Here is a 14,042-nt window from a genome sequence, read left to right on the forward strand (position 1 = left end):
AAGATTTAGGATTCTTGAGATACTTTCTAGGATTAAAGTTAGCAAGATCCAAAGCTAGAATACATCTCAATTAGAGGAAATACACTCTCCGGCTCCTGAAAGATAGTGGTCACTTGGCAAGTAAGCTTGCAAAAACTTCTTTTGACCCTTTAATAAAGTTTCAATTAGACTAAGAAAGTCCTTTCACTGATATCACTTATTAGAAAAGGTTGGTTAAAAAACTTTTGAACCTAACAACCACAAGACTCGAAATATACTATGTAGTATAACAAGTCAATCTATTTATAAGTAAACCAATGAACATCCATTACAAGGCAGGCATAAGGATTCTTAGATACTTAAAAGGATCAACCTCTCAAGGCATATTCTTCTCAACCAAATCAGAACTCAAGTTATTTGCATTCTCAAACTCAGACTAGACGTATTATATAGTAAGCAAAAAATTCATTACAGGATTCTGTATCTTTCTTGAAAGTTCTCTAATAAGTTGAAAGTCTAAAAAGCAGGCTACTATGTCCAAATCTTTCTCAGAAGTAGAATATAGGGTCATGGCTAGCCTAACCTGCGAAATATAATAGTTATATTACATTCTTGTATATTTACTTATCAGCATCAAACAACTTGTTTTTGTTTACTGTGACAACAAATTTGCTACATATTTGGCTCATAATTTTATATTTTATGAGAGAACCAAATATATAGAGATAAATTGTCATAGTGTTAGAGAAAAGATCAAGAAAGGACTTATTCATTTACTTCATATCTCTTTACTCCACTTTCTTCAAGGCTTTCATTAACAAGTTGGGAATGCAAGACCTCCACCATCCAACTTGAGAGGATGTAAAAACAGCTAATAGTTTTGTCTATTAGTAGTGATTATTTTTATTTTTCTAATATAAAAAATTAGTTATAAATGTGAATAGATTAGTTGTTAACAAAATAAGAAAACAATGGAACCATCATAGTATTTAAAAAAAAAATACTCAAAAATAAAAAGGAAGGTTGGTTATTGTATTATTTATTATTTAAGGATATGAATCCAAAAAACTCAGTAGATTTTTTATCTTTTTTTCCTCTATAATTTGCTATATAAAATCTTCCTAAATAACGTATAAAAAATCATCTTTAAATTCTCTTTAACATAAAAAACCTCCGTTTCATCTTTTGTTTTCTTTCAATACTTTAACCCAAATTTACTTGAATCCATCCGCTAAACTCGCAGCCTGTGATATGAAATTAGTTTTTAAATTCATATCAAATAGAATGCTTCGATTTTGGATTTTAGAGGCCAAACCCACCGATTGCCCAGCCCTAATTATCATAACAAATAAAATAAAAGCATACAAGTGCTTGACTTGAATTTTTTTATTTTATTTTCTTTTTCAAACATGCATAATTGCTTGAGTTCCTGTTGTCAAAATGCTTATTCCGTTATTATTATGATTAAAATCTTTTGTAACGGTGGTCCATACTCAATCTTGTGTCTTCTTTGCATGTACCGGTTTTCCTTACTATTCTTCATTATTCTCACATGCAATCTTAACTGCTTGTCTGTAGAATTGCTAGCTGCAGCTGTACCTCACTTAGTTTGAACAATTTTATAATATGTACATGATTCACTGGTTGGAAATTACTAGCAGGTTGAATATAACTTATCAAAATAAATCATTTTTAATTTATATCGACAAATTTATGATTAATTTATGACACAGATTATCATATAAAAAATATTTATTAAATAAACAATTACTTAAGTCGTTTATCCATACACACTACCCTTTATATATTTAAGCATAGGTTAATATTAACAATAGCTAGCAACATCCGTTGTTAGTTGCCATTTTAAGTGAAGAGCAAGGGAAGTAATTTCCTTTAAGAAGGAAAATGCATTGGCATTAGCTCATATCAATGCATCAAACAACCTGCATCTACTTTTCCAAATGTTCAAGAATCTTACAAAACCAACAGCACTCAAACCACCAAAGAAAAAGCAAAAGGTTAGCCACAAGAACAAAAAATTTACAAGGTTCTATCTTTTTTCACTGAATATTTATGCGATCAAGGCTCTCAGACACGGTTCTCATTCTTGGTCGCAATTCAGGATCAACTTCTGTGCAGTTCAGCGCAACATGAAATGCTGCAATAACTTGCTTTTTAGCATAAACCTCAGGCAAAAGTGCAGTGTCTATAATCTCTGATAAGGGTTGCTCCTCCCTGAATGCTTTTCTCACAAAACTCTCTAGATCCTTACCTTCATTTTCTGCCCCTAAATCTGGAAGCCGACCTGTCAAAAGTTCCAATAGCACTATACCAAAAGAATACACATCACATTTCTGAGTGAACTTTCCACCACCTATGCGCACCTCAGGAGCCAAGTAGTTGTTAGAGGAAGCTGAAACTTTTGAACCAATTGCTGAGGTTACCATAGAGTGGTTTGAGTTCTGCCGTTTTGGTGCCAATAGAGTAGGCTTTGGGGCGCCCAAACCGAGACGGGTAAGTCCAAAACCAGATATGTAAGGATGAAGATCATCATCCAAAAGGATTTTTGTTGATTTAAGGTTGCCATGAACATATTTCCTACCGTTGAACTCGTGTATGTACATTAAGCCCCTTGCAGCTCCTTGAGCAATTGTTAACCTTGCTGCCCATGATAACGGTGACAATGAATTGGCAGGCCCACCTGCAACCAAAAAAAACACCATATACAAAGCAGAAAAATGCTTCAAACAGCCCTTAAAAATGCCAAGTGGAAACTGAAAACGACCACACAACCACCACCAGCAGAGTTTTAGAGTGCAGAAAATGAGAAGGCAAACATTAATTTTCCTAAGAGGTATTTCATGTTACACAGAAGATGACAATGACTTCACAAGTCAACTATAACATATGCTTGAGTTACAAATTCATTTTTTTTAACATCCAAGTGGCAAAATCGTAACTATAGAGTTAAAAGGTTTAACCTGAACATAAGAATTAAAATCTCTCTACTTTGGAGACCTCCCCCACACCTCATGACCATGGCATTAAGTGCAATTGTGAATGCACCCCCCAATATAGATGCAATGATAACCAGTGGCCCATTATGTAACGAGACAGACACTACGGAATGACGAAGATCCCATAGGAAAAACCATGGAATTTTCAGTCACTCAAATGGGGTCAACACAATGCAGCTAAATTTTTGCATTCACCACTGTATCTACAAAAAGCAGGACCACAAAAATGATACTTTGGTTGAATATGGTTGAATGTCCATTAGAAATGCTAGAAACAATAATGAAGATGCCAAAAATGTACCTGCATAAAGCTATAACTATGTGATCACGGACAAAAGCCATTAAAAAGTGGTTTCAATTCTCTAGTGCAAAGAAGCACAATTCACTAAGGACAGGGTGGCCCGTGGCCCCCAAAATATATAGACAGTTCTAACTGGTTAAAGTTTTTGCTATTCAGCTCTTGACTCTTGTATACGTACAATAGCATCATGGCGACATTATTAGCTCTCAAGTAAAAACTATAATTTGAACTCAATCACACGGTGACCCTCACCAACGTACACTCATAATGGGTGGTATGTTTTCACTTACTGGAGCCAAAACAGTAGTAAGTTGCCCAAGCACTAGTCTCATGCCAGTATGCCACTATACTATGCAAGAAAAAATATGAAAAGTGATTCCCTAATTATGTTGACTTTGGCATGCAAAATATGTAGAGATTCGAATTCAACGTTAAGTACTCTCGTAGGAACATGTTATGTTTTTACAGACTTGACTTAATAGCGTACATTAGAATTTCTCCATTTAAATATTCATCTCATTAGAGAAAATAATTTTTTTAGTTTACAGTTTTCTCAAAAAATTTAAAAAGAAAACATGCTCTATAATTAAGCTAAAGGGGAATAATGTTGTTGTATCAGTCTATTCCCCATACACCTAATAATGTTCTTAATATTGTAAAAAAAGTCAAATGAAAAAATATACGTATTTCCAGTCTAAGGAATATAAAACAGCACTTATTACTATCTTCCTTTATAGTAATTTTAATTAAAGATCATTAATATCAAAGAACATTAATTTTGAAATATTCTGAGTAAAAAATCGAGAAAGGGTGTGAGAAGGGGTACCATGCAACGCGGCGTGCAAGTTGCCATTGCGGATGAAATCAGTGACGAGCAGTTTCTCATCGTTGGCATAGTAATACGCTCTCAAAGGCACAACATTGGGGTGTCGCACCTTCCCAATAGCCTCAACCTCCGACTCAAACTCCTTCAACCGCCACGTGGCATCCCCCTCGCTTAATCGCCGAACAGCCACCACCGTCGCCGCCGCCAAAGCCCCTTTTCCGACGCCGACAACCTTGTACACGATCCCACTCCTACTCTTCCCCACCACATACGCCGAACCCCTCAACAAATCCTCCAACTCCAACCCCAAAATCCCTTCTTCATCCAACACCACGAACCTCCCCTTCTCCTCCTCCCCACACCCATTCTCGTTCTCATTCCCATTCTCCACTTTTCCCTTCTCCAACCCCTCCTCAACCAAACGCCGTCGTCGGAAAACCCACGCCGTTAGAAAACCCGTCACCGCCATCAACACCACACCCGAGATTATCGCAACGGAGAAAAATGACCCTCCCCGCGCTTTCCGTTCCTGCGCTTCCGGTTTCGGGTTTGGGTTCAGAGGATTGTCTCCTGTGCTTGGTAAAATCTCCGGCGGAATTTTCACAGCTTCGGGGCACGCATTTTGCAGAGGAAACCCACAGAGAAACGGATTACCGGAGAACGCGGTAGGGCCCTGGTTGAGCAAGGATCCAACCTGAGGGATTTCTCCGGTGAGATTATTGTCCCGGAGATCTATATTCACGACGACCGGAAGTGTTCCGAGAGACGCCGGAACCCGACCGGAGAATTGGTTATGTGAGAGATTCAAGGTTCCGACGAGTGAAGAGAGAGAGGAGAGGGAAACCGGAAGGGAACCGGAGAGGGAGTTGGAGGATAAGTCTAAATGCATGAGGTTCTTGAGAGACGAAACCGACTGAGGTAGCGAACCGGTGAAAGAGTTATGAGAGAGGTCCAAAACGACGAGGCTGGTTGCGTTGAAGAGGCTAGAGGGGATGGAAGAAGAGAAATTGTTGTGAGGGAGAGTGAGACGTTTTAACTGGGTGAGGTGTCCTAGTTCGGAGGGTATGTAACCGGTTAGGTTCTTGAATGGAAGGGTTAATTGGGTGACTCGGTCGTGTTTGCAGGTCACTCCGACCCAGTTGCAGGGTGTGGTGGCTGAGTCTGACCATGAGGTTAGGGCACCTGTGGGGTCCACTTCTATTGCTGCTTTGAGGGCAAGGAGTGAGAGGCCATCGTTGTTGAGGGACATTGTGAGGGGAATGCAAGTGATGAGACATAGCAAAATCAGAATCCCAGGAGGAATGTGGAGATTAAGGTCCACTTGTGCCATGTTTTGTTTACTGTGTTTGGGCAACGAGGTGTTGCTGTTGCGGTTGCTGAGGAGGAGGAGGAGGAGGAAGAAGAAGATGCGATCGCCGGCACTGGACAAGGGAGTGCTGTATTTGAAATTTTGTGTTCTCGAGGTGCCTCAGTTTGAATTTTGTCTCAGTGCTCTGCCTTTGGATTTATTAACGACTTCATTTACTTGGTAGTGTTTTTAACACTTTTTTAATGGATCGGAACAGAGGATGATCTTTTAACGTGTTTTTCTAATATTTCTTCAATGGCAAAATTGTAATAAAAGATTGTTAATGTATCTCTTACATAATTTTTAATATAATTTTGTATTTTAAATTCTTAATAAGTAATTTTAAGATATTAACGAACAAGATTATTTTATTATGTAATGATACTCATTGAATAAGCTTTCATAATTTCTTTTCTTCCTATTATGTTGTTCATTTTATCCATTACTTCTTTTTATTTCTCTGTTAAATTATAAAATATTTATGAAAATGTTATACAAATATCTTTACTCTTATTTTATTTATTATATTTTTTTTACGATATATCTTTTTTATCAATCTCTTTTGCCTATTAAAAAATTTATTAAATTATTAATTAATATATTTTAAAAAAAACTTGTACGCCACTGACAGAAGGTGGGTAAGTTTTACGTGTGATATAGTATCAATTTATAAATTGAGTTTTTTTTTTTACTATATTTTATGTTTTGCCGTAAAATTATATTTAATTTTTTATTTTTTTATTTTCAAAAGTTTTAATTTCTTTTAAAAAATTTTAAACATATTCTAAATAGGTTATTATCTTTTAATTACCTTACTTCTTTTAAAATTAAGACAAGTTTAAACTTAAAAATGTTTTTTATAAAAAAATTAAGACAGGTTCAAACTTTAAATTTTATTTATTTAAATAAATGAGTCGAGTTTGAGTTTTTTTTTCATAAAACAAGCTTAAACTTTAAATATTTTACTTAATTTATCTAAATTCTTATTAGAAGGTATATTATTAAATTGTAAGGAAAGAAATGATGTACTAAAAAATAAATATAATGAAAAATAATAAATTTAAAAAATAAAATAATATAATTAGTTTAGTTCAAAAGGTGTATGTATTAGAAAAGTAAGAGCATTAGATAAGTTTATTTATTATATTTTATGTTTTGCCGTAAAATTATATCTTTAATTTTCTAATTTATTATTTTTTAATTTTTAAAAATTTTAATTTAATTTTTTTAATTTTTAAAAATCTTTTAAATAAGTTGTGTGTGTCATAATAATTAATATAAAATCATATTCACAATGTATTATAATCAATTAATAGTATAACAAATTTTATATTGATAATATATTAAAATTAAACTATTATTATATTATAAAAGTATAAAAAAATAGAAGTTAGAGTTAACCATAATTAAAAAATAAATATGGAAGAAGTGTTTTATCCTCACCTTGTACCGAGCTCGTAAGTTTCTTTTTTCCTTCTTTTTTCTTCCTATTGTTAAGTCATGTATTCAATAAAATAATATAAAAAATAAATAAAAATATAAAATTTAAATTAATAGCTAAAGATGAAAAAAAATTGGTAGTGAAAGAATCAATAAATACAAAGATATTTATTTAACTAATACACGAAGATAAATGAAATATAGATACTTTATAAATTGTAAAAAAAAAATAAGAGAATTTAGGAATAAAAAATATTGAAGAAAAAAAATATTCAAAATATTAAAATCATAATAGTTAATACAAAATTAAAAAAAAATCATGTTCATAAAATTATGACTCATGCATGTTATTAATATTTATATATACAATCATATTTAATAACGAAAAGGTTTTGATATATTAAAATAATATGTAAGTAGGTTAAAAGTGAAAGGCAATGAGATGAGAGAAAAGATATGTAATTATGAAATCGCTCTAAGAAGTGAAAATAAGTAATTGGTGTGGGTTGTAAAAAGTTAAATAGAAACTAGAAAAAAATATAGTATACATCTTCTCATCATTTGGACATTTGGGAAAGTGAAAACTATATTGTCTAGACATATGTTTAGTAACATTATAAGCCTCTTATCTTTCTTGTTATTAAGATTAGTTGTGTGTCACTCTAAATGTGATCAAATGATGATGTTAGTTTCAAGATATATTCTTACTCATTATATAATAATAATATTATCTCACATAATTTACTCATCTCATCAAATATAAATTATTCATTATTACTATATAAATATTACACCTTTTCATGTGCATTACCTACAACAAGCATTAATATAATATTAACTCAGTTTTGATAAGAAGTACTTATAAGTAATACAAAAATAGCAGCATCTATTTTCTTCTAATGCTTGGTGCGAGTAATGTACCACTTAATATATTTAGAATTTAAACTCAATCAACCATATTATAGGTCATTAATCAAAGCTCAAAATATATTTGAAATTAGTTAACCAATTTTTCTTAATCTTGACACAAAGAATGAGGTTATATAATTAGTTGAGCTGAAATAAGGGATAAAAAATATGTTCCATCATCTCAAAATTACGTATTATATGATTAGATTGGTATTATTCATAAATTTGGAAGCATACAAGTGACACCAACACCCTTTATATATTCAACTCTATATTATAAGGTTATTGTATTATTTGTATTTTGAAAATCATAAATTATATTAACTATAAACGACATCAAAATCAAGCCATATGAAATTAGGTAATATTGATGATTAAACAAATAATATAATAATTAATTATCTTATCACATTTAAAATATCAAATTTATATCTATAGTATTGAAATCTTTTTTGTCATTCCTATAATACTTGTAGATTATTCCCTTACAAATATAAAATTAAAAATCAAATATCATAGCATAAAACAACTTTCACTTAATTCAAGAAATCATACTTATATAATAAATTTATAACATCGGTTATTTAATTATCATGCACTATAAGGAAGAAGATATAGTGTATGTGGGAAATTGTCAAGAGTAATAGATTGAAATTTATCTCATGCTTAGGTAACAATTAATGGAGTAAGACTCCAATAGCAACCATGTCCATGTTTCATGTCATGCACAACTCCAACATAAAAACTCCAATGTTGCTTTTGACCAACATAAATCTTTAAATTAGCTTAAAAATATAAGTGCTCATAAATTGTGCAAGTTAAAGAGAATTTTGGTTATGCATCACAACATGTATGAAATGTTGTTTCTACCAACTTAACTTTAAGCTACTACTTTCAAATGTCTCATAAAGTTGTTGAATACTAAGATCGTCATTCACAATTTGCACTCAATCACTTCTTATAAGTGTAATTATTAGCTTTTCATAAATGCAAAGACCAATATGAATAACAATATCCTAAAGAGTAATAATACATTATTCAAGTAGCATGTTGTGTTTCTGAACTTCATTTCTCTACGAATATTTTAATTAGATATCAATTAGGTATTAAAAAAAAGAGTTAATTGTGCAACTTCTGCAAAACTCACTAAACTCAAATAAGGTATGATTTTTAAGAGTAATCATTTCTCTTGTTGAGATAAAATTGTTTTAAATGACAACATATGGTAACTCTCCCATTCAACAAGCCTTAATATCTAAATTTTAAATTATGTGTTTTATCTTTATAGTATTCAATACACATTGCATGTATATGTGTGAAGCATAAAGTGTATATTTCATTTGTAGAGTGTAAATTTAATTTATTTATTTTTAAATAAATATCACTTTTGATAGGTACAATACTTATTGATAAATAATTTTATTTTATTATTTTAATAAATATTTTAAAAAATTATCAAAAAGCTCAAGTTTTACATTACTCTCCCTAACTTACACATCTAACATGAGTGATTCTTTTTTTAGTATTTTTCTTGATTTTTCCTTTTTACTCTTGCTTTAATTTGTTAGTCTCTCATATGTTTTGGTATGCTTTCTTTTCATTTTTATTTTTTTTTGCAATGAAGTAAAAAAATACCAATGTAATGAAATAGGCATAGGAATGAGGCGAGTAGAGAGTGGGGTTCAACTCTATCCTTTCACCCATAGCAAATGGGGAGAGTTGAATATCATAAAAAAGTCAAAGTTAGAGATTTTTTATGTGGTAATTTTTGTCAAGCTGCATAATTTTTGGCTTGAGGTTATTGTGGAGGAGAATAGTTCATAACACAATTTTTTTTATTTTAATAAATTTTTATTTTTAATCTCTAATACTAATTTAATTCATTAAAATACTATTACGTATTAATTTTTACTTTAACTATATTAACGTTAAAGACTTAAAAATAAGAAATTATAAAAATTAGAATTAAAATATGAAGACCAAAAATATTAAGACAAAATTTTTTTATATATTTAAAAATTTGTACATTCAAACTGAATTTTTATTTAACTTAAATTTAATAAAATATAATTTATTATTTTATTAATTTTTAAATTTAAATTAAATAAAAAATTTAAATTAAATATAAAAAATTTTAAATTTATATTAATATAAAAATATCATTCTCCATGTATATCCATGATGATTAAAAGATGATTTAGATGTCACTTAGGTAGTATTTGCTCGTGACAGTTGTCAATAAATAGAAAACTGAATGGGTTTGTCGAGATTTGATTTGAATGCGATAATGGACGGAGTTTGTAAATTGTAACTTTTTGATGTCAGAAAATGAGTAAATCATTGAAGAAAGGACGCCACGCCTGCTTTTCTCTTTCACTTTTTGGTTGCCACTGACAAAGTTGCTTTCCCAAACACAGCTAACCTTTTTCAAACATTCAAACTGGCCTGTCAAATTTTTCCTTTTTTCTTAATTTTTATTTATGTGTTCTAGAGTTGTGTGCTTAATTATCGTTTTTAAAATGAAGGAAATTACATTTTTTTACTAAAATGAGACCAAAAGAATGTTACTTTTCGTATTAGAATATACTTAGTATGCATTCATATGTAAAAAACAAAAATATAAACCGTAATATATTTTTTAGCTACTAAAAAGATTAAAAAAATATTTTTGAATAAAAAATTAAAATGTTTATTTAATTTTTTTATTTTTATTATTAATTAGTAACTGTAATTTTTGTTTCATTTTATTTTTTTTTAAAATTTGTATAAAAATATTGAAAATAAAAAAGTAAAAACTAAATAAAAATAAGATAATATTTTATAATTAAAAATAAATAAATTTTCAAATCAAATTATTGTTAATATTTTTTTATCAGGTTCCAATTGTCTCTCCATTTCTTTCTCCCTATCTCTATCTCTTATTTTCTTTCATTTTAAGCTTATAAATTTGATAGATTTTATGCTAACAATATATTTTTATTAGTGTATATTTTAACCAGTAAGAGTAATGTAATTTATCTATAAATATTACTTATTAGTATCTCAAAACTTTAATTCATATTAATTTAGAAGTTTAAATATATTTTAAATCTTTATAAATATAAATAAATTAGATTTTTTTAAAATAATACTAATATTTTCACACATTTTTCTTCTTACATCTTATTTTCATTATTTATTTGTATTACATTTTTTACATTTCTCTTTTCTTACTTTCTCTTTCTTCTTTATAATCAAATAGTAATGGAGAAAAGATTGTCAAAATATGATTACTTTTTTTCAAAATTAGTTACTATTGTCACTTAACTATTCTATGACATACTCCTAATCATGACATGCAACATTATCAATAAATTAAATGGTGATAAGGATTGTTTTTAAAAATAAATTAAAATTTATGAGAATCAAAGTAAAAATAAATAAATAAATAAAATTGCATGAATAAAACAAAATGTAGTTGTATTTACATGAACTAAAAATATGCTATACTTTAATTTGATTTTTGAATAAATTTTTCAAATGATATCAAAATAATTATTTTATCAAATTATTATATATTAAAATAAAAATATTTATATTTTTCGATATTTGAAGTACTTAACTGATATTATAAATGTTTGAATGACAACATCAATATTTATAAATATTTAAATGAACAAATTAGTAGTTTGGTCTAAATAAAAGATCCAAGTGATAAAGTATAAGTTATAAAATCTATGTGATTGATTAGCAAAAAATCTATAAGTAATAATTCTTATAGTATGTTCTCGGAATTTATATTAATGTTATATATGTTATATACAAAATAGTATACAGTATTTTTATTTTTTTTACAATTTTAACTTCATAAAAGAAAATCAAAAGTGAAAGTTGAGAGATAAATATTTTTCATATTATTCTCTTCCTATTCTTAATTCTCATACTGTTTTTAGCAAAATTTTTAATTTAAAAAATATTTATTTAAATGAATTATTCTATTCATTTATCACTGTTAACAATTATGTTTAAAAATTTTAAGTATTTAACTCCATTTTTTAATGCACATCCTTTATAAATATTTTATTTATAAAATAATGTTATGTAATAAATTGGTATCATGTTTCAAAATAATTAATTTAATTTATTGACATTATATATAAATCAATTATTAATATAATTATCAATTAAATTTAATAAAATTAAATGATCAATTCATTTATCATATTAATTCAATTTAACAAACTAGTATAATTTTATTTTATAATTTATTTATATTCCTTATAACATTATATCAATAATTAATTTTAAACTATCATATTCATAAAATTCTAAATAGATACGATTATCAGTTTAATTAATTACTTACACTAAATGTTTATGACTTTTAAATTTTATATTAATAATAAATATAAAAGCATTAAATTAAATAAATATTTAAATATTATTTTTTGAAACTCGTAAGAATTAGATTAAAGGTAGTAAAATTTATTATAATTATATCATAAAAGTAATATTATAAATGTATATTTTATTTATATAAGATTAATATAAGTAATATAGTATGTAACTTTTCAAGTCATTACAAATATGTGCACTTTTATTGATATTTAATAAGAAAATAAAAAATAATTGTAAAGATTATATATAAAAATTGAGGTTGAAAAATGTGAAAAGTTAAAAAAATTTGAAATAATGAAATAAAATTTAAATAAATAGATGATGTTATATAATTTAAATAAACTTTTTAAAATATTAGAAAATGACATGTGAGAAGCTAAGTGGAAAACTCAAAACCACCTCTATAATATTCTATCATGATTTGTTATCAAACTTTGGAACTCTTGTCTTGTTGTATGTTTAAAATGTAAAAATAATTTTATTATCAAGTTTAATTATATTTTTAATTTTTTTAAAAGTAAGTAACTTTTAGAATTAATTTTTTAATTTTTTTCTAACAAAAATACTTGACATTTTTTAAATGTTTAAAATTAATTTTTGTTATTAAATGTTCTCTTTATTAAGTAACGAGTTAGATAACGGAAGTCAACTCATCAATGTCACATAATTATTATGTTGAAAATTTTATTATGTAAAAATTAATATTTTAAAAAATTAATAATTAATTCATTTTTTTTAATTTTTGTATTTTACTTTATTTTAATTCTTTTTCATTGTAGGTGTTGAACTCCTTCTCTTTTAATTCTAAATCTTCAAAACTAGTTATAAAACACACTAAAAGCTTCTATCTTTCAGTACAAAAAATACATGTAAATCTAAAATTGCCTACAAAACTCTTCAAAAAACACATTTCCCAACATACTCATTTTAAAATCAGCCACAAAACCTCATAAAATTCCCACCATTAAAAAAAAAACACACACACACACACAAACACCCTCTTTTTTAACACTCACAAAACACTTCAATCAACACAAAGAAGCTTCAAGTGCTGAGTTTCACGAAACGCGAGTTGTTAGTTCAATCTTGTCCTTTAAGAGTTTTGATGGTGAAAGAAAATGGGGTTGAGTGTTTGAAGAATTTTAGGACTTTGATCTACCAATTCTAAGCCTTGTGGTAGTAGTGGTGATGTTGAAGCACTTGACTTTGAGTGATCTAATTTGTGAGGTTTTGGTTAGAGAAGGGTTTGTTAAGTTGGAGTGCTAAATTTTGAGGTCAATGAGGATTGTGGTGGCGAGAAGGTGTAGGTGGTAAAGGGCGAGCAAAAAGTGTGGCAAAGAGATACGAGAAAACAAAGAAAATATGACGAATGTGAAGATTTTGATTTTGGAGTCGAATAAAAGGTAAGTATGTAAAATGAATTTTGGAAGGGCTTCAAACATCGTAGGTCATAAAAAAAACATTAAAAAGATGAGGTCTAATGTGGAGAGAGAGATGGAAGTTGAAAGAGAGAGAAATTAAGAAATTTTTTTTCTTCTATATAGTTGTATTTAAATAATAAAATATTAAAAGTAATGATGACATGATATTGATGAGTTAAATTTTTATTATCTAACTTATTGTTTAATAAAAAAAAACATGAATTAATTTTAAATATTTTTAAAATATCAGAAACTAGATTATAATAATTTTTTTTAAGAATTTATTTCAAAAATTGTTACTTTTACAAGAATAAAAAAATAATTAAATCTAATTATTATATATAAAAGATGTTAAGAAATTTTTATAACATTCTCCTAATATTTTTTATATTTTATAAAATATTTAATCATAAAAATGTTTAGT

The 14,042-nt window shown here is 27.9% G+C and overlaps 1 protein-coding gene across 1 annotated transcript; it reads right to left on the bottom strand.

Moving 5' to 3' along the window:
* Window positions 1-2,039: 2,039 nt before the first annotated feature.
* LOC113873575 (receptor protein kinase-like protein ZAR1) lies at window positions 2,040-5,455 on the bottom strand. The gene is made up of 2 exons (XM_027511744.1): window positions 4,124-5,455; window positions 2,040-2,680 (listed from the first exon to the last, which is right to left on the bottom strand). Exons 1-2 carry the CDS (start codon window positions 5,451-5,453, stop codon window positions 2,040-2,042), a joined length of 1,971 nt encoding a protein of 656 aa, XP_027367545.1. The 5' UTR covers window positions 5,454-5,455.
* Window positions 5,456-14,042: the final 8,587 nt, after the last annotated feature.

The sequence above is a fragment of the Abrus precatorius genome, unplaced genomic scaffold (assembly GCF_003935025.1).
Source record: "Abrus precatorius isolate BTA unplaced genomic scaffold, Abrus_2018 Scaffold7, whole genome shotgun sequence".
Classification (NCBI taxonomy): Eukaryota; Viridiplantae; Streptophyta; class Magnoliopsida; order Fabales; family Fabaceae; genus Abrus; species Abrus precatorius.

Coding starts and splice junctions, on each gene's coding strand:
- LOC113873575 (XM_027511744.1), bottom strand. CDS start 5,453: ATGGCACAAGTGGACCTTAATCTCCACATTCCTCCTGGGATTCTGATT. Junction 2,681..4,123: donor CTTGCACGCCGCGTTGCATG/GTACCCCTTCTC, acceptor TTTTGGTTGCAG/GTGGGCCTGCCAATTCATTG.